Below are 20,721 nucleotides of genomic sequence, written 5' to 3' on the forward strand. Positions count from 1 at the left end.
AGTTAAAAATCAAAAGGCTCACCCTTTGCTTTCTAACATCACTGACCTCTTGAAAGGTCCAAAGGTTACTAATATTAGAATCTACATTATAACCATATCAATTAAGCAGTTAAGAAAAAATATAAAGTAAAGCCTAGAAAGATCTATGTTACTTATCTAGAATCATCTGGCTTAACAGTGTTTTCCAATGGGGGAAGGCTATCAGGTTTCAGGTATAAACCAATGCAGAAACAATTGCAGGGCACCACAGAGAGGTGAGAACTTCCGGCTCTAGTTTCCTGTGTTTCAGTTCAGGAAAAGAGGAAGGGGACAAAAAGGTGTGTCCATGGGAATGAGCTCCTATGCCCTAAAGGACAATTTTTATTAATTTCCTTTTCACTCATAATTTCAAAGATAAAGCAACATAAAACATGGGGCAAAGGAAAGCTGGTTTTTAAGAACTTGAGTCTTCAAGTTTTTACTGGTACAATAGTCCTTCAAGCCTGGAACCACTCAAAGATGAATCATGCAAAGTAAGAAGAAAACCTTTATTTGAAACAGGTTTGTTGGTATGTGTGCTACAGAAAAGGCTGGTTGTAGCAAGGAGTTTCATTTCAAACCTGCACTAATGTATAAATTAGACATTATTTGGAAATGATTAATTTCTGCTAAAATGTAGATTCAATCCGACATTATGCCAATTTTTACATTTATTGTAGACCCTACTTTAGCACTAGAGGTTAAATTTTCATCACCAAAAAATGAGAATAACCTTACAGCTACCACTAAGGTAATGAGCTGTGAAATTAATTTCCCAGTATTGCTTTGAAAATATACCCCCAGGTTGTAAAGAGAAATTCCGACTCCATCCAAATGTATGATTTCACTGGAATTCTTCAGTCATCATCTACTGTTGGCTTGATTGTCACTCCTCTTCTTATTTGACCCCAACCAATTAAACTGCAAAAAGAAAATTTTAAAAACTATGAATTTTACACCTATTTCATTATCATTACCACACAATCATATGACATAACTGGTTTTACTTGCTTATCTGCTAAATCTGAATGTTCCCCAAACCTGCTGCTCCACTAAGAAAGCTCACGCTTTCTGCTTAGATCCTCACACCCGCAAAGATGGGCCCTAGCCAGAATGAATGACCAAAAAAGCAAACAAAAAGTTGCTGCTACAAATGTGCTTGTCTTCACTCTACTGAAATATACTCACCCCTCCAGAACCACCAGTCTTCCAGTCCAAATAAGGAATCAGGCTGATACACAATCTACCACAGTCTGATTTTCTAAAAAATCTCATTTTCTATCCTTTTCTCCTTGAAAATTGCTTTTTTACCATTCACAGCACTCAACAGATCACAAAGGATTTAGCATGACCTTGGCTGGTAAAGAAAATTAAGAGACGAACTAAAAGAACGTATAGTCTATTAGCAGATACTCTGAATAGCAGAGAGACCTCTGCTCCCTCTTTCAATGTTTGCTCTAATTAATGACCAGGCTGGACTGCTACCTCAACAACAGCTTCAAGAAAACCCATCTAGGGCGCCTGGGTGGCTCAGATGGTTAAGCGTCTGCCTTCAGCTCAGGTCATGATCCCAGGGTCCTGGGATCGAGTCCCACATCGGGCTCCCTGCTCCTTGGGAGCCTGCTTCTCCCTCTGCCTCTCTCTTTCTCTCTGTCTCTGTCTCTCATGAATAAATAAATAAAATCTTTAAAAAAAAAAAGAAAACCCATCTAAATACGGGGTAAAACTACAATCGTAGGGAATGTAAAGATCATTCAGAGGCTCTCATTTAATAATTTTAACATACTTGCTAATTTTTAAAAATTTGACTATTTTTTATTTCAATTTATTATTGAAGTAAAATTGACATACAATATTATATTGGTTTCAGGTGTACAACATAGTGATTTGACAATTCTACATATTATTCAATGCTTATTATAAGTGTACTCACCATCTGGCACCATACGTTACAATATTATTGACTATGCTCCCTAACATGCACTTTTCATTTCTAGGACTTATTTTATAACTGGAAGCCTTAATCCCAATCCCTTTCACCTATTGCACTTGTTCCCCTACCCACCTCATCCCCCCCACCAGAAACCACTAGTTTGTCCTCTCTCTACATATATTTTTAAAAGATTTTATTTATTTGACAGAGAGAGCACAAGCAGAGGAGAGAGGGAGAAGCAGGCTCCCCGCTGAGCAAGGAGCCCGATGCGGGACTCGATCCCAGGACCCTGGGATCACAACCCGGGCCGAAGGCAGCCGCTTAACTGACTGAGCCACCCAGGCGTCCCTTGTCCTCTATATTTACAAGCCTGTTTTTTAGATTCCACCGATGACTGAAATCATATAGTATTTGTCTTTCTCCAACTTACTTCACTTAGCATAATACCCTCTAGATCCATCCATGTTGTCACAAACGGCAAGACTTCATTTTTTTATGGCTGAGTAATATTTCATTGTGTATATATACCATATCTACTTCATCCACTCATCTACGGATGGACACTTGGCTATTATAACACTGCGATAAACATAGATACATACACGCATGTATCTTTTCAAATTAGTGTGTTTTCTTTGGGTAAATACCCAGTAGTAAAATTACCAAATCATATGGTATTTTCTTTTTTTTTTTTTTTTTATTTATTCATGAGAGACAGAGAGAGAGACAGAGGCAGAGGGAGAAGCAGGCTCCCCGCGGAGCAGGGAGCCCAACGCGGGACTCGATCCCAGGACCCTGGGATCATGACCTGAGCCGAAGGCAGACGCTTAACCGACTGAGCCACCCAGGCGTCCCAATCATATGGTATTTTCATTTTAAGTTTTTGAGGAACTTCCATAATGTTTTCCATAGTAGTCTCACCAATTTATATTCCCAGGAACAGTGTATGAGGGTTCCCTTTCCTTTACATCCTCACCAACACTTGTTATTTCTTGATTTTGGGGTTTTTTTTAAAAAAGATTTATTTATTTATTTGAGAAAAAGAGAATCTCAAGCAGACCCCCCGCTAGAGTGGAGCCCAACATGAGGCTCAATCTCACGACCCTGAGATCATGACCGGAGCTGAAATCAAGAGTCGGACATCCAACCGAGTCACCCAGGTGCCCCTTTTTCTTGTCCTTTTGACACTAGCCATTCAGGAGTGGTGTATATCTCATTGTGGTTTTGATTTGTATTTCCCCGACTATTAATGATACTAAGCATTTTTTCATGTGTTTGTTGGTCACCTGTATGTCTTTGGAAAAATGTCTATTAAGGTGCACTGCCCTTTTAAAAACTGAATTGTTTGGCTTATTTGGCGGGGAGTTGTGGAAGTTCTTTATATATTTTGGATATTAAACCCTTACCGGATACATCATTTACAAGTACCTTTTCCCATTCAGTAGAATGTCTTTTCATTTTGTTGATGGTTTCTTTGCTGTGCAAAAACTTTATATTTTGGTGTAGTCCCAATAGTTTATTTTTGCTTTTTTTCCCTTGCTTGAGGAGACATATCTGTAAATATGCTGCTAAAGCTGATGTCAAAGATTACTGCCTGTTTTAAGAATTTTATGGTTTTGGGGGGCGCCTGGGTGGCTCAGTCGTTAAGTGTCTGTCTTCGGCTCAGGTCATGATCCCAGGGTCCTGGGATCGAGCCCCGTATCGGGCTCCCTGCTCCGTGGGAAGCCTGCTTCTCCCTCTCCCACTCCCCCTGCTTGTGTTCCCTCTCTCGCTGTGTCTCTGTCAAATAAATAAAATCTTTAATAAAAAAAACCAAAACTGTACGGTTTTGGGTCTCACATTTAGGTCCTGAATTTATTTTGGGGTATGGTGTAAAAAGTGGTCCAGTTTTGGGGCGCCTACGCGGCTCAGTTAAGTGTCCGCCTTCAGCTCAGGTCATGAACTCAGGGTCCTGGGATAAAGCCCCAAGTCGGACTCCCTGCTCAGTGGGGAATCTGCTTTTCCTTCTCCCACTGCCCCCCCACCCCCCATGCTTGTGCACATGCTCTGTGTTTCAAATAAAAAAATTAAATCTTAAAAAAAAAAAAAGGTGGTCCAGTTTCACTCTTTTGTGTGTAGCTGTCCAGTTTTCCGAGCACCATTTTTTGAAAAGACTCTTTTCCCCACTGTATATTCTTGCCTCCTCTGTCATAGATTAACTGACCACACAAGCATGGGTTTTCTTCTTGGCTATTCTGTTCCATGGATCTATTTGTCTGTTTTTTTGTGTCAGTACCATACTGTTTTGATTACTACAGGTTTGTAAGATAGCTTGAAATCCGGAACTGTGATATCTCCAGCTTTGTACTTTCTTCTCAAGATTGTTTTGGCTATTTGGGATGTTTTGTGGTTCTACACAAATTTTAGGATTATTTATTCTAATTCTATGAAAAATGCTATGGAATTTTGATAGGAATTGCACTGAATCTGTAGATTGCTTTGGACAGTAACACCATTTCAACAATATTAATTCCTCTAATCCATAAGCATAGTATATCTTTCCATTTGTTTGTGTTGTCTTCAATTTCTTTCACCAAAGTCTTAGTTTTCAGAGTATAGGTCTTTCACCTCCTTAGATTTATTCCTAGGTATTTTTTTTTTTTAATTCTTTTTTTCTTTTTGGAGCAACCATAAATAGAATCGTTTTCTTAATTTCTCTTTCTGCTACTCTGTTGTTAGTATATAGAACTACAACAGATTTTTATATATTAATTTTGTATCCCACAACTTTCTTGAATCCACTTATTATTAGTAGTAACAGTTTTCTGGTGGAGTCTTGCTAATTTTTAAGCAAAATCTAGTTTTATGTGGATAGAATCCTCTTATAGTATTAGTGGGCAGACACACAAAAAAATCCTTTTATTTTAAAATCTGTTCTGATCTAGGAAATGTACCATTCTAACTAAGTGAGAATAATACATTCCCTGTTGAGAGTTTCTGAAAGTTTATTATTTAAGCCTATTTTAAAATACCCTGGGAATCAGTGTGTCTATAATAGCAAATGGTATAATCACACCAAACAGTAAAATCAAATGACATAAATCACCACAAAGCAGGATTATTTACTTAAAATTCAACTAGAAGTTTAACTCTCTCTAAATTATAAAGTAATAATTCAGATCAATCTTCTGAACAGTAAGTGATGAGAGACCTTCATGGGGCACAGTATCAGGGAAACCTTAATATGGGAAGTAGTCAGCAAAAAACAGAGCGCCAAAGGTGATCTGAATAATTATGACAACAATGAGGACCCAGAACAGTGTAATTTAGAAAGGTCCAGAATATCATAAAGTAGTGCAAACTACTGGAAATTAATGAACACAGCATAATAAAAATGTTTTAGGAAGATTAATTTTGAGCTCTTAACTAACAATGGAAGAGGCAAATTAGGAATCTTTTGCAGTAACTTTTGTCAGAGAGAGAGAGAGCACGCACAAGCAGGGGGAGAAGCAGGCTCCCCGTTGAGCAGGAAGCCCGATGTGGGACCTGATCCCAGGACCCTGGGATCATGACCTGAGCCGAAGGCAGCCGTTCAACTGACTGAGCCACCCAGGCACCCCATCTTTTGCAGTAACTTTTAAGTATGAAATGATGGCAGTAAGGGGCATAATGAGGCCACATAGAATAGAAAGGAAAGGGTAGATTCAGTAACTAACTAGGTAACTAAGAGCAAACAGTCAGAAGTCAAAGATGTGTCTCCTTGCTTATCCACTCAAAGGACATAGAAGGAATAGCACTGGGCGCCTGGGTGGCTCAGTTGGTAAGCGACTGCCTTCAGCTCAGGTCATGATCCTGGAGTCCCTGGATCGAGTCCCGCATCGGGCTCCCTGCTCGGCAGGGAGTCTGCTTCTCCCTCTCCCACTCCCCGTTTGTGTTCCCTCTCTCGCTGTGTCTTTCTCTGTCAAATAAATAAATAAAATCTTTAATAAAAAAAAAAAAAAAGAAGAAGGAATAGCACCCTAGGAACAATGAGCACATCTAGCACCCAGATCTTCATTTCTAAATATCATTCCCCACTAAAAGAAACCAGGCTTCCTTGGAGAAATGGCCAATTTTAAAACTGGAGCAGGGGAGGTATAAGATGAGTTTGGAATATCTTGTGCAGGAAACTAAGGAACTGTTAAAAAAAAAAAAAAAAAATGAGGGGCGCCTGGGTGGCTCAGTTGTTAAGCGTCTGCCTTCAGCTCAGGTCATGATCCCAGGGTCCTGGGATCAAGCCCCACATCGGTCTCCCTGCTCGGTGGGAAGCCTGCTTCTCCCTCTCCCACTCCCCCTGCTTGTGTTCCTGCTCTCGCAATCTCTCTCTCTGTCAAATAAATAAATAAAATCTTAAAAAAAAAAGTAAATTAAAAAAAATGATGTGGACCTGTCAAAAGGACACAGAAGCCAGCTTGAAGGATCTCTACTAGACAAATCCTGAACAATTTGGGCATTAAAATAAATAAGGACAGTAATGAATCATAACCTATTGAAATAAAACAGAATTCCATGAGTCTATATCATAACCAGTTAAGTAAACAATAGGGAAGAAAAAACAATAAATGAGAAGTGGTGGGTTGGGGGAAGGGTGTCATTTTGTAATCATATAATCAAGTTCAATTCAGACAAGAATTATCAGTGGATGCTAAATCCAGGGGGGTGAGATTTGATGAGGAGTAAGCTATTCACCTAGTCTCAATGAGTCTTCCCACAAAATGCTTAGTAGGGGCACAGGTATAAAGAGTATATAGTAGAAAAACTGGACAACATTTCAACTGCATAATCAAAATTAATCTTCACAAGGAGGAGCAATCAGATCTCATGTGCCTCTGGCTGTGATTTCCTGAGGAGACATCACTACCTATATAAGTATTCCAGCCAAGAATACATAACCTGAATGTAATCTTAGGAAGTATCAGATAAACTCAAATTGAGGAAGAGTAAAAATGTATTCTTCAAAATAGTCAATGTCAAGTAAGACAAAAAAAAATTGATGAAGTACCCAATTAGAGATCAAAGAGACATATGACAACTAAATGCAGTGAGTGAGCCTAGACCAGAGGGACTAGAGAACATTATTGGGACAAGCTGTATAACTGGATTATCAACTGTAGGTGTCAGTAATTTATTGATGTTAACTTCTTGTAGTGGTTAATTAAGATAATGTCCTTGTTTTTAGGAAATATACACCAATGTGTTAAGAGATCAAGAGGTATGATATACACAACCCACTCCTCAAACAGTTGAGAAAAAAGTTTATACATAGAGAAAAATACACACACACACACAAAAATAAATTGTGTATCTGGGAAAAGGGAACAGGAGTTGTATGCAATTCTTGCAATTTTCTTGTTAAGTTTGAAATTATTTCCAAATATAAAGTTTTAAAAATCCAAAGAGAAATACTGAACCTAAATTCATTGTTTTTTTCATAGGTTGTGTGTATCACAAATCAGGGCTAGAAATACAGATTCAAAGTCATCCAAATAAACAGCTGATCTAAAGAACTGCTGTGTTTAAGGTAAAGTGTGCATGCACACCACCAAGAACTTAAGGGAACTGACTGTGTCTTTTTTATTAGATAGTGACAAAGGCTTGTAAACTTACCGCCAGTGTTTCTCAACTCTTCGGCTAAGGGCAATTTTTTCTCCTACTTCTGTGCACACAGGATTAGTCAAAACGATTTTGCCCAAATCGGCCTTGACTGCGCTAACTCTTCCTCCTGTTGACAGGGATCCTATGTTCACCATGAGCACTTCATTCTTAGAGAGCTTTTGCACCTAGGAAAATAAATCGAGGAAAGATAAACCCCAAATCAAGAAAATGCTTTCCAAAAATGACTGCTTATTTTCCTACATCCTTGCCAACAATAGATACCAGCAATTTTCCATCTCTGCTAACCTAGTATGAGACTTTTCAACTTCCTGAAAGTAGAAAGCCAAATTTACTCACCTTTTCTTTATCTTAATCCCACATTAACTATAAAAGAATGAACCTCAAAACTGGTCCTAACATCACTGCCACTTTTCTGAAACAGGAATTACAGAGAGCACTTACCTTTGCTGCTTTCTTGTCTCCTTCAGTGCGTACACCTAGCAGCCGTCTAAGTAGGAAATAGGAGATTTCCAATTCTGTGAAGATCTCCGGTAAAGCTCCAACTGCACCAAGTACCTGTCCCACCATTCTGTCAGCCCGGCACAAAGTGGGGTCAATTTTTGTTCCCACTCCTGATATAAAAACAAGACATATAAAGCCCAACTTTTTATTTTCTATAAAGCGGTTTACCCAAAACTTAGTCAAACAAGTACAACGTATACCTATACATTTTAATACAAATTTATATTCTCATACTCATGTAATAGCTACACAGGCATGACAAAATACCTGTCTTACCTGAAGAAATAGAAACAAAAACCCATGGATTAGTTGGGCATTTGAGAACAGTCTCTTGATTTAAATTCTAAACAAAGGACAGAAATGACAGTCTAACTCAAAAATGAGTCTGAATATACTTAATAAAGGTTGAAAAGATAAAAATTCATGAGTAATTTTTAGAATATTTGCCTGCCATTTCTCCCCTGGAAGGCTGATAAAAAAATAACATCAGGACTTCACATATGATTCCTGGGACCCACCTTAAAATATTTTAGCCGCGTATGAGGAGAGAGAAGGAGACATAAAGATGAAGCAAGACTGGTAAAGTACTGATAACTGTTCAAGCTGGGTGGTTGCTACATGAGCATTATCATTAAATTATATACAGTAAACTTTTTTTTTTTTTTTTAAGATTTTATTTATTTTTCAACAGAGCGAGACAGCGAGAGAGGGAACACAAGCAGGGGGAGTGGGAGAGGGAGAAGCAGGCTTCCCGCTGAGCAGGGAGCTCAATGTGGGACTCGATCCCAGGACCCTGGGATCATGACCTGAGCCGAAGGCAGACGCTTAACGACTGAGCCACCCAGGCGCCCTATACAGTAAACTCTTAATTACAGGATAGAAAACTGAATTATATACCCAAAAACCAGAGAACCAAAAGACAAACTTCTTTATCCAACAATTTCTTCTTTAATCCAAAGGAACAACATATCTAATTCTCTTTGAATCTTGTCTTTTTCTGGGTATCTGGTAAGAAACTAAGTCGTAAGGAACTAGAAAAATCCATAAAATCATCTCAGTAATTGCTACACAATCGAAGTTATTTTTTTATTCCCACCTCAGAGTAAACATGATCTGACAGGATTCAATTGACATTTGTGGGTAACTTTCCATTTGCAAAACACACAAAAAAACAACCACTCTCTACCACCAAAATTGTGTAGACAAAAAAGTATACTTGATCATTTTAAATGCTGGATCATAAAACTTATTTTATTACTGCTAAAAGGAGTTACTTCATATACTAAACCAAAATGTATTCTTCTTTATCCTTAGAAATAACTCTTACAAACACATGAAACTATTTTATGAACTAAAACCAACAGTTTAACCACACGAATGTTTCCCACTCCAATCAATTATTTAAAATACCCAATTAGGGGGCGCCTGGGTGGCTCAGTCGTTAAGCGTCTGCCTTCGGCTCAGGTCATGATCCCAGGGTCCTGGGATCGAGCTCAGTGGGAAGCCTGCTTCTCCCTCTCCCACTCCCCCTGCTTATGTTCACTCTCTCACTGTCTCTCTCTGGCAAAAAAATAAATAAAAAATTAAAAATAAACAAATAAAATACCCAATTAAAAATCTACAATATTATCTTTTTGGGTAATCCTTTTCCTATGAAAAATACCACAAATTAAAAATGTAGGGATGAGGGGCACCTAGGTGGCTCAGTCATTAAGCGTCTGCCTTCGGCTCAGGTCATGATCCCAGGGTCCTGGGATCGAGCCCCACATCGGGCTCCCTGCTCTGCGGGAAGCCTGCTTCTCCCTCTCCCACTCCTCCTGCTTGTGTTCCCTCTCTTGCTGTACCTCTCTGTCAAATAAATAAATAAAATCTTTAAAAGTAAATAAATAAAAATAATAAAAATGTAGGGATGAGAGAAAAATCCTTACCGATAAGACCTCCTGGAGCAGCATACTGAAGATCATTATGTTCTGCAAAAAGCGACACGATTTTGGAAAAGATTGGTTTACACATGAGTTTTCCTTCACTATCTTTGGAAACAATACCAGGTCTGACTTCTATCTCCTGGCCCACCTGTAAACATATTAAGTTAGTAATTAGAATTACTGTGGGATGACACCATTATCACTTACATATCAAAAGTCCTAATAGGAAGACACCAAAACTGAAAAGGCAATTATTTCTCTATGTCGAGGACTATTACTAAAAAAAAAAAAAAAAAAAGTGGAAGTGAGCTTCAAAACCAGAAACATCCATCCAACTGTTGCTAACTACCTACCACATAAGCTTATCTCCATATAAAACGTGCTCCATACTCAAAAAAAAAAATTTTACTTTCAATTTGGAGTGTCCGTACTATTCACCTTATGATTAAGACAATGGAAAAATAAAATAAAAACACAACAATAAAAATCCAGTTCACCTTTAATACTCCTTTTAGAATACTACCACCAGCTACACCACCCTTAAGGTCATCAACTTCACAGCCAGGTTTGTTGACATCAAAGGACCTAATAACTAAAAGAAAACAAAACAAATTAAAGCTAATTCTGCTCATTTTAACTTTAAAGGAAATATTCTTTACTAAGATAACTTTTCTAAGATAGTAACCACATAATATTTATACACACAGGGGCGACTTTCTAACAGAATCCACTATCAGTACTCCTACGATTATTGCAGGCTTACTTATGATGAAAATAGTGGAAATAAATTAAAAGTTAACTGATAGGGGGCATATTATGGTACGTCCATACTATGGAATATCAGCAGGTATTAAAGAATGTTTTGAGTTTTGTTTTTCTTAAAGATTTATTTATTTATTTATTTATTTATTTAGGAGAGAACGTACATGCATGCTGGGGGGATGAGCGGAGGGAGAGGGAGAAAGAAACTTAAGCAGACTCTGCACTTAGCGTGGAACCCAACATGGGCCTCGATCCCATGACCCTGAGATCACAACCTGAGCTGAAACCAAGAGTTTGGACACCTAACCAACTTCGCCACCCAGGTACCCCTAAAAAAGAATGTTTGACCAATAATGTAATGACCTAAAAGGATAACCCACATATACTATTTAAAACACACACAAAACTAGACAAAAATAACACAGACTATGATCCCATTTCCATAAAGTAAAACTAAAACAGGAAACACGTACATGTTTATACATAATGAGGTGAATAAAGAGGAAGGTGTGAGAATAACACACACCATTAACTTTGGTTACTTCTGGGCTAAGGGTCTAGAAGCGAAAGGCAGGGAGACTATGGACTTTTCTTTCTTTATCTACCTCTGTATAACTTCTTAAATTAAAATTTAGTTTTAAAAACTACAAAACAACTTTAGAAATGCATGAACTGAACTTAGGTCCTGAGAGCAGTGACCCTTAACAAGGATACGCATCACAATCACCCAAGAGAACACTTCCCACAATATAAAGGGGGGCACCAGATGCAGGCCCAGAGAGGCTCAAATGTCTGTTTTAAAAAGACTCCTACAGGGCGCCTGGGTGGCTCAGTTGGTTAAGCGACTGCCTTCGGCTCAGGTCATGATCCCGGAGTCCTGGGATCAAGTCCCGCATCGGGCTCCCTGCTCAGCGGGGAGTCTGCTTCTCCCTCTGCCCCTCCCCCCTCTCATGCTCTCTCTATCTCATTCTCTCTCTCAAATAAATAAATAAAATCTTTAAAAAAAAAAAAAGACTCCTACATCTCTGTGTAGGAACCACAAGCTTAGCACAGTACCAATATTGGTCCTATGAACTTAAATAAAAGTGAAAAGGACATGAAAATCTTCATTAATGTTACAATGAAAACATTTGTACGAAAGTTCTAATATCCTGTTCCTGACTAAAACATTTTAATTCCATGGAGAATACTGTACAACTCCATCTTGATCACATGACATGCCATATACAGACCACAAAAAGGTTAAAAGTTCCTTCTGTGTGGGGACTCTGTCCCTCTACCAGTAATGCAATCTAGCACTGCCAATACAATCCCAGAATCAAAAAAAATTTTTATGGAGATTGTTATTATCTCTGCAGAAAGAGAAGTATTAATAAACACCCTTCAAGAGGAATCACGGGATGCCTGGGTGGCTCAGTCGGTTAAGTGTCTGCCTTCGGCTCAGGTCATGATCCCAGGGTCCTAGGATCGAGTCCCACATTGGGCTCCTTGCTCAGCGGGGAGCCTGCTTCTCCCTCTGCCTGCCGTACCCCCCCGCTTGTGCTCTCTCTCTCTCTCTCTGACAAATAAAATCTTAAAAAAAAAAAAAAAAAAAAAAGAGGACTCACCAATGTCAAAAAGATCAAATTAAGAGTTAAAGACAAATACTATCACTTACCAATAAGTCGGGGTTCTGAAGTAAAGTCTCTTGGGGGTACTGGAATTTTCTTCACTATGTACTCACAAACAACTTCAATATTGTATTTCAGCTGAGCAGAAATTGGAATAATAGGAGCTCCTTCTGCTACTGTACCTATATAAAATTCAGAAAGATTAAGATTCTTTAGTTTTACAGAACTTGATCTTTCTATGTTACAGGAAAAGATTAAGATTACTAAAATAGATGCCTAGGGGCGCCTTGGTGGCTCAGTCAGTTGAGCCTCCTGATCTTGGTTCAGCTCAGGTCATGATCTTGGAGTCATAGGATTGAGCCCCATGGCAGGATCTGTGCTCAGCAGGGAGTCTGCTTAAGATTCTCCCTCTCCCTCTTCTTCTGCCCCCCTTCTCTAAATAAATAAATCTTAAAAAAAAAAAAAAACTAAAATAGATGCCTAAACATCCTCACATAAATGCCAGCAACAAACAAATGCAAAGTGATAATTCTGTTTAGAAAGGTGGCAGTATTCTGTTTGTTTTACTCCTGAAAATGAACACTAGTCCCTTTATGGAAAAAAACTGTTAAAATATATTTACACATGTATTTACTATACTAAAATGATAATACTGTCTAAAGGAATAAAATACACTCCTGGGAAAAAGCACTTTACTAGTTTAAAAATTTCTAATAATGTGTAATTAACCTCCCAAAAAATGTCAAGATAAAATTACAGACTCTTTGCTAATCAAAGACTACTAGCTCATAAAATATTTGCTCCTTATTAATTATATGTCAAACAGGTTGGTCAAAGAAATGGACCAAACATAATTAGATTTTAATCAAAATGACTTATTCTTTTTCATCACGACAGAACTAGGTTCATGGGAGTCAACCCTTCCAACAACGCTGAGAGAGAATTGCAACAATAACATGCATCATATCTTCCCTGAAATGAAAAACCCTATGCAACAGACAAATGAACACTATAAAGATTAAATATATCATTGTCACTTCCAATGATCAAAGTATTAGGTAAGAGTAGTGTAAGACTTAAATTTAAAACAAAAAAATCTTTTGTTCATTAAAGAGGACTTTTTTTTCTAAACCGACTCACAGTTTCCAGAATACAACTTCAGTTCTAACTTTCAGCCAGCAAAAATATACTTCAGTTTAAACTTCCAATTATAAAATAAGTCACCGGGATGAAATGTATAGCATACTGAACACATACATTAATATTTTAACAACTTTGTGTGGTAACAGACAGTAACTACATTTACTGTCAGTAACACTGCATAATGTACAGAATTATCAGAACTGTCGAATCACTGAGTTGTACACTTGAAACTAATGTAACAATATGTCAACTATACTTCATTAAGAAAGTATTTTAAATATATGTGGATGAAAAGATGTATGTGCTTTAGTTTATCAAATTCACAAACAGATTTCACTAATTGTATCCGGTGACTAACAAGTAGTAGGTAGAGAAATAAAGTCTTAAGATGCATAAATTTATCTATTTCAGATAGTCTATTATAGTAAAACTTAAATTTAACATCCGGTATCTGGATTAAATACCTCTCAAAGTGATTCATAGATTTATTAGCAATTATGGTTTCTTACCTTGTACAAACGCAAGGATCTGTTCATACTGTTCTTTAGCCTGACTTTCTTTTACCAAATCAATTTTATTTTGTAGAATCAAAATATGCTTCAGTTTCATGATTTCTATAGCAGCCAGGTGTTCAGAAGTCTGAGGCTGAGGACAAGACTCATTACCAGCTAGATGAAGAGGAATAAAAAAGATGCATGAGAATTAACTGGAAATATCCAGAATACGCAAATCCATAGGGACAGAAAGCAGATTAGTGGTTGCCAGGAGATGGGGGGAAGGTATGGCATAGAGTGACTGCTTAACGGGCATGGGGTATCCTTCTGGGGCAACGAAAATGTTCTGGAACTAGAAATTGGTGATGCTTGCAGAACTGTGAATGTACTTAATGTCATTGAGTTGTACACTTTAAATAATTATAATGGTAAATATTATTTTAAGTGTATTTTACTACCAAAACAAACTTAAAGGAAACTTATGCATGTCCTAGCCTTACTCCAGGCAAAAGTCCTGGATATCACTGCCAAGCATCCACCTTTTGCCCTGTTTCACCCTCTGTGCCTGCGTTCACTGGAGCCTTCAGATCATTTGGCTTTTATCCCTGGTGCTATGCAAGAAGCTTGGAATCAACAAGTTTGGCATCCCAGGGTCTGCCCTTAGCCTTTGCTAAGGTATAAGGTATAGCCCTCTGGCTCTATCCAGTCTTAGAGATGTTTTGGCCCAGTTAAGCTCCCGAGAGGTAGGGAGTAATTAAGGGAAAATGCTTACTACAGTCTGTGAATTTCAACTACTACCAAAGGGTACTCCCTAACAAAGGGAGATAAGAACACTAAATGCACAGTTAACAACAGTGTTGTCATAAAGAAATTGGCATTTTTTGGGGGGCACTCCAACAGTCACCTTCCCCAAGCAGTGATATTGAGCTGTCCTGTACTGTATCTACTTGGCATCCTCTAAAAAAATTATGTCCCATAGATTAAGTGTCTGCCTTCGGCTCAGGTCATGATCCCAGGGTCCTAGAATCGAGCCCACCATCAGGCTCCCTGCTCAGGCTGCTTCTCCCTCTCTTCCCTGCTCTTGCTCGATCTCTGTCTCTCAATCTCAAATAAAATCTTTAAAAAAATAAAAATAATGTCCCATAGCAATGAAATCTCTTGACAGCTCACATAAGGAAGGTAGCACAACCCTAGCTTTGAAAACCCCAATTAGGTCTACACTTCAGCACTTACTATGAATGAGATTTGCATCTAAATAAAACCACTATACATCAACGTTGCAGTGGATGAAAAACACATGTACACTTACAAGTTTAAAACTAAAATAATAAATCATCTCATGTGATCTAGGTGGGAAAAATGCACTACTGACTTTAATTTAAAAATATATATTAACCTGGGCGCCTGGGTGGCTCAGTTGGTTAAGCAACTGCCTTCAGCTCAGGTCATGATCCTGGAGTCCCGGGATCGAGTCCCGCATAGGGCTCCCTGCTCGGCAGGGAGTCTGCTTCTCCCTCTCCCACTCCCCGTTTGTGTTCCCTCTCTCGCTGTGTCTTTCTCTGTCAAATAAATAAATAAAATCTTTAAAAAAAATATATATATATATATATTAACCTAAGAATTCTCATATCAGCCCCACATCTACCTTGCTTAGTATTTTATGATACCTGGTAGGCAGGGATGTCATCCTGGATGACATGTTAGCTCTCATTTGTGTCACCCTTAGGTAATGGATATGACCCTTAATGGCCTTAGTGCTCCTTTAAATATCCCATCTTGGATTTGTTCCACATTGATTTGTCGAAACCAATTCTGATATATTTACCTATCAACAGAAGAGCTGCATCCATCACTGCTGCACCGTTTAGCATAGTAGCCATCAAAATATCGTGGCCAGGACAGTCAACAAAGGAAACATGTCTAACAATTAAGAAATAGCAATCAGTACTAAAATCAATCCATATTTCAACACAGAAATTCCCAAATCCAATCAAAATGAATATGGTATAGAGTATGGTAGAAAATATATACTGGAAATGTCATCGATTTGAAAGCTAAAACAGTGTTAACAGAATGGGCACTGCCATCTGAAAAAATAATTTGCCAAAAATTCCTCCAGCACCTTGAAAAGCTGGAACTGCCAATTTGAAGTAGAGATGGCAGTACTATTTTAGACAAACTGCTACTTATTGAGAATCACTATTTTTAAAGAGTGTATGCTCACACTGTCAAGATCTGAAACAGGGATTAGCAAAAGGCCCCTAGGCCAAATCTGGCCCATACCCACTCAAGCACATATTGTTTACATCTGCTTTCATAACACAAGAGCAGAGATGAGTAGCCTCTTCCCAGAGAACCTATGGCCTGCAAAGTTGTAAATATTTATGATCTGGCCACTTATAAAAAAAGAAGTTTGCTGATCTCTGATGAGGACCAGAACCAGGGTGAGGCTGAGTGAGACATTTGCCTTAGGGGCAAAATTTAAGAGAGTGCCAAAAAACTCACTAATCAAGATAAATAATATTTAAATTTTTTTAAAAACAAAATTAATGCAAAAAAATTCACAACGAGAAAAATATCAAAGGTAACTAATAATGCCACACCGAACCAGAAATAAGTAGTAATACTGAAGAGGGGAAAAAATCTGTAATTTTGAGTTGTCTTTATTTAAACAAATGATATTCTATTAGGATTTTTTTTTGCATCAATTTCAAAAAGCACTGCCTTGAAATACTGTTTATCCTGATCACTGAGGGTTTTTTTTTTTTTTTTTTTTTTACATTTTGGGTCCAAGGCAAGGGCCTCACTCGCCTCTCCCCAGTCCCAGCCTTGCCTCAATGTAAAATTTCCTTGTGGGCCATCCCCAACTGCATTAACATCACTAGGGAGTAGAGGTCTGTATCCTCTGATAAAGAACCAGGATATGAATCACATTCAGAAACTAGATGGGTAACAAGCCCACGTACTGAAGAGAGGTAATTAAGAATGGCTTTGTGCATCCCCTAACTAAAAAACAGAAACATTGTTTAAAAGAAATGTAGAGAAAAAAAAAAAAAAAAGAAATGTAGAAAGCCTGACAAAAAGCTTCCCCTAAATCCAACGAGCTGTGTTTCCCTCCATTCCATCTGCTTACATGATACCTTTCCTTTGGAGAACTTGAATGGAAGTATCTAAATTGAGGTTGAAATACTTGACCTTTCAAATTACTATCATTATAGACAACCAGAACATTAAAAAATAGACAACAAAAATATTCAGCAATTAGTTTAATAATTTAATCTCAGTTAAATATTTCAAAAAACACAATCACAAGACAATAGAATATGAACTATAAAGTGTTTTTTGAAAGAGGTCACCTGACTAATTTGAAATTCCCTTTGGTCCCTGGAATGTCTGTAGGAAACTCATCTGGTGTACTACTTCCACAGGATCTATAACATTCCGGCCGGGGACAACTTGGGTCGTCAAGTTTATATATCTAAAAATTCCAATGGAAAAAAGATTCAAATTTGTTATCTGCACATTCAACAAAGTTATTTCTAGTTCCACAGTACAAGCTCACCTTAGCATTAGCATATCCAAGCTTGATTGTAATATTTCTTTCTAGTTCATTTTTGAACCTGACAGTGTGAACTCCAGAAATAGCTTTTACAACTGTGGATTTTCCATGAGCTACATGACCAATTGTACCTACAGAAAAAGTGTAAGAAATTAATTCATGTACGTTCAGTTACACCAAACACTATTTCAAAAAGCACTGGAGTAGAAAACCCAAAGCTAAAACTCACTATAAATATCAACATAAAACCAACAGTGACTTCAATTTTTCGTTCTTCATATTCTTTCCTAACAAAACCTTATTTTGATACAGGACTGAATGGAACTTTCCATGTAATCACGATGTCGTTCAAAAACTACACTCCAGTATAGGAAAAGCTATTCATCTTATGTTTCTGATCACATAAAAGACTGCCTTCATTTAAAATAAACACTTAATAAGGAGAAGATAAAATCCTAAATACTAAGGAACTTTCCAGCATAAACAGGTATGAGTCCTGACAACACCAAAAAGAATCCAGGAAAACAACCCAGGTTTAATTATGGTAATGCTATCAAGGTTAGCACATACCTTATAACTTCTTAATAACCTGACGGTAGAGCTTTACTTTTAACTACATTTAATTGTGCCACTTGTACAGGCTATCAAATTTAAATTTGACACTCAGTCAACATACCTTCTCCTCTAAAGTTCTAGATGGCAATTAGGAGGGAAAAAAAAAAACCTTCTTAATAATCACTTATATACCAAATAAAACTTTTGTGAAAATTATGCCCCTGCAATAACCCTGTGTGACAAGTACCACCACATTTTCACCTCTTCTGCTACATACGACTACATCTTGCCTTATGCTAATAAATTTTTCATGTCTGTATCTTTTCTTTGCACCTAGACATGAGCTAGGCTTGAGCAATATATGCTTCCCACAAAATCCGGCAGGTGCTTTACTCACACAGGCTCAAAGTCTATTTCTTGAACATCTGCGTCCTCATAAAATTCAGGCAATCATACAAAGGGAGAAGTTAAAATTACTTGTCGAGACCAAGCAAGTCAGGTCACCAAGTTATTCTCATCTTACCTATATTAATTGTGGCTTGTCTGCTGATAACTTCGTGTGAAAGTGGCGTCAACTTGGTAACATCCTGCAATGAAACATTTTTATTTTACATCGCTGTACGTAAGACAGATCACAACTTTTCCTTTGATTTTACATTTGCTACCCACAGCTTGCCACCACGTAACAGCTCTCCTCTACTTCTAAAGCACTTCTCCTGCAAAAGCAATACTGTACTGATGACTGGGAAGCCCTAAAAGTCCTTCATCGTTATAGAAGACTACACCTCCACTCACTATGGGAGATGTGAAAGCCCGAGGACCCCCCCCCCAACCTTGACAGCATTAGCACTGAAGACGAGGTAGACACTCCCTTCCCAGACCTTAAGAAGCAAAAGCCTTAATAACATTTAACGTCATGACTTTCCAGCCGAATCCTTCGGGGGCTTGAAGTCCCACAACCTCACAGCCCCATGCACAGCTCGCGAACTTGCCAAGGTGCAGGCAGCGGCAGGAGTCTCCCTCCTAACGCATGCTCCCGACAGACAGCCCGGCACTGCCTCGTCTCAACGCCTCCCAGGAGGCTCGATCATCCACTTCTGAGTTCACTCCGCATCCTTGCAGAACGAAACCTTACCAAGGTGGCGAGATCCTGACGAGAAAGATGCGGCTGCCCCAGAGTCACTCCAGCCTCACCGCCCGCCATCTTGCTCCGAGAGGAAGGAAGTCGCCCCAGCTGCTGCCTAACCGAACGCAGGTCCCCTTGTGTGGGGCGGGGGAGCGGAGGCGGGACGGCCGACTAGGGCCCACGCCTGGGAAAGGAGGATGGCCCGTGCAGCAGGGTCCTCGCTGCTTGGACTTCTCTCCGCTTGGGTTTACACAGTGCCTGCCGGAAAACTCACTAAAAAACAGGAGGCAAAGTTTCGGAATCCATTCGTTGCAGACCTGACGGATTTTTGTGCAGGCAACGCTGAGGGCAGCCCCCAAAGAAGACCCGCCCCACCCCCACCCCCACCCCGCCTTGCTAGGCGGGTGATGCAACCGCCAGGCGCGCAGGCGAGGGAGAAGCCATCTCCGGTTCCCGTGGGGATGGCCGGAAGACTTACCGGAAGCTGGGAATGTTCTCTGGGGGTGTGAGGACACACGGTGGGGCTGTCCATCTTATGATTTCCGTAATTTAATAAGGCGAGATCGGCTCGGGGTGCGGCTCGGCTGTGATGGCCACGCTGGCCGCTCTTACGGCCCTGCGCGTCACCTGGCGGGCGGCGGAGAGGGCGCCCTCGCGCGGAGGTTTGATGAAGTGGTCAGCGGCCCAGGGATGGGAAGAGCAAAGTCCCTAACTTGTTCTTAGAGACAGGTTTCTAGGGCCCGGGAGGCGGTCCGTAGTGGCTCTAAACTGCACAGCATGGCGTTAGCATAGGATGGAAGCTAGGTGTTGTAAGAGCGCCCACGGAGGCGTTTTTTGTTTGTTTTTTTTTTAAGCCCATACAGGAAAACTCACTTCTTTAATGGAAAGATTACCACTAAATCGGTGTTTTACAATTTAAAGACTTCGGGGAATTTCCTAACTTTTTTTTCACGGTGTATCAACAAGAAGTCGAGTAATTTTTGTTTCTCCCCATGCATTTCTATACTTTACAAATTTTCTGTCACGAACAGGTGTTCTTTTCTAGCCGGCAAAAAATATAAGAAGAGGTGAATAAGAATTTAGATTACCTGTGTTCATAGAATACTGAAGTAAGATTAAAAGGAATATGTTTTCTATCACATAAGTTTTAGGTTACAACAGTTTACCTAACATAGGAAGTTCTATTTCAATAAAGGCATTCATTGGTTAAGTGATGGTAGAGACTGTACAATTGTATTTGAATGGAGGCATTTAGTTCTTGAATTCATTAACTTACAGATTTGTAAGTTAATAAATTTAGAATTTATCTTACATTCTAAATAGTATGGTCCCACAGAAAACCAATTCAGAAAACCCATTGAGGTGATAAAAATGTAGAAATGCCGAATCATTATGTCATACACCTGAAACTAATGTAATATTGTATGTCAACTATACTTCAATTTTTTTCAACTATACTTC

At 38.9% G+C, this 20,721-nt stretch overlaps 1 protein-coding gene across 3 annotated transcripts; it reads right to left on the reverse strand.

The window, feature by feature from the left end:
- Nucleotides 1-513: 513 nt before the first annotated feature.
- Nucleotides 514-19,451, reverse strand: EIF2S3 (eukaryotic translation initiation factor 2 subunit gamma). Of its 3 annotated transcripts, none has more exons than XM_044911846.1 (12): nt 19,270-19,451; nt 18,658-18,721; nt 17,583-17,710; nt 17,377-17,498; nt 15,846-15,940; nt 14,036-14,194; nt 12,431-12,565; nt 10,509-10,603; nt 10,015-10,159; nt 8,150-8,196; nt 7,577-7,616; nt 514-939 (listed from the first exon to the last, which is right to left on the reverse strand). In XM_044911846.1, exons 1-12 carry the CDS (start codon nt 19,336-19,338, stop codon nt 935-937), a joined length of 1,104 nt encoding a protein of 367 aa, XP_044767781.1. In that variant the 5' UTR covers nt 19,339-19,451; the 3' UTR covers nt 514-934. The 3 variants fall into 3 exon arrangements, with proteins under 3 accessions (XP_044767781.1, XP_021561296.1, XP_044767780.1); XM_021705621.2 differs by having other exon boundaries at nt 7,577-7,749; nt 8,027-8,196; nt 19,270-19,438; XM_044911845.1 differs by lacking the exon at nt 14,036-14,194 and having other exon boundaries at nt 7,577-7,749; nt 8,027-8,196; nt 12,431-12,502; nt 15,882-15,940; nt 19,270-19,445.
- Between the last annotated feature and the right edge of the window lie 1,270 nt (nt 19,452-20,721).

Source organism: Neomonachus schauinslandi, chromosome X (assembly GCF_002201575.2).
Source record: "Neomonachus schauinslandi chromosome X, ASM220157v2, whole genome shotgun sequence".
NCBI lineage: Eukaryota > Metazoa > Chordata > Mammalia > Carnivora > Phocidae > Neomonachus > Neomonachus schauinslandi.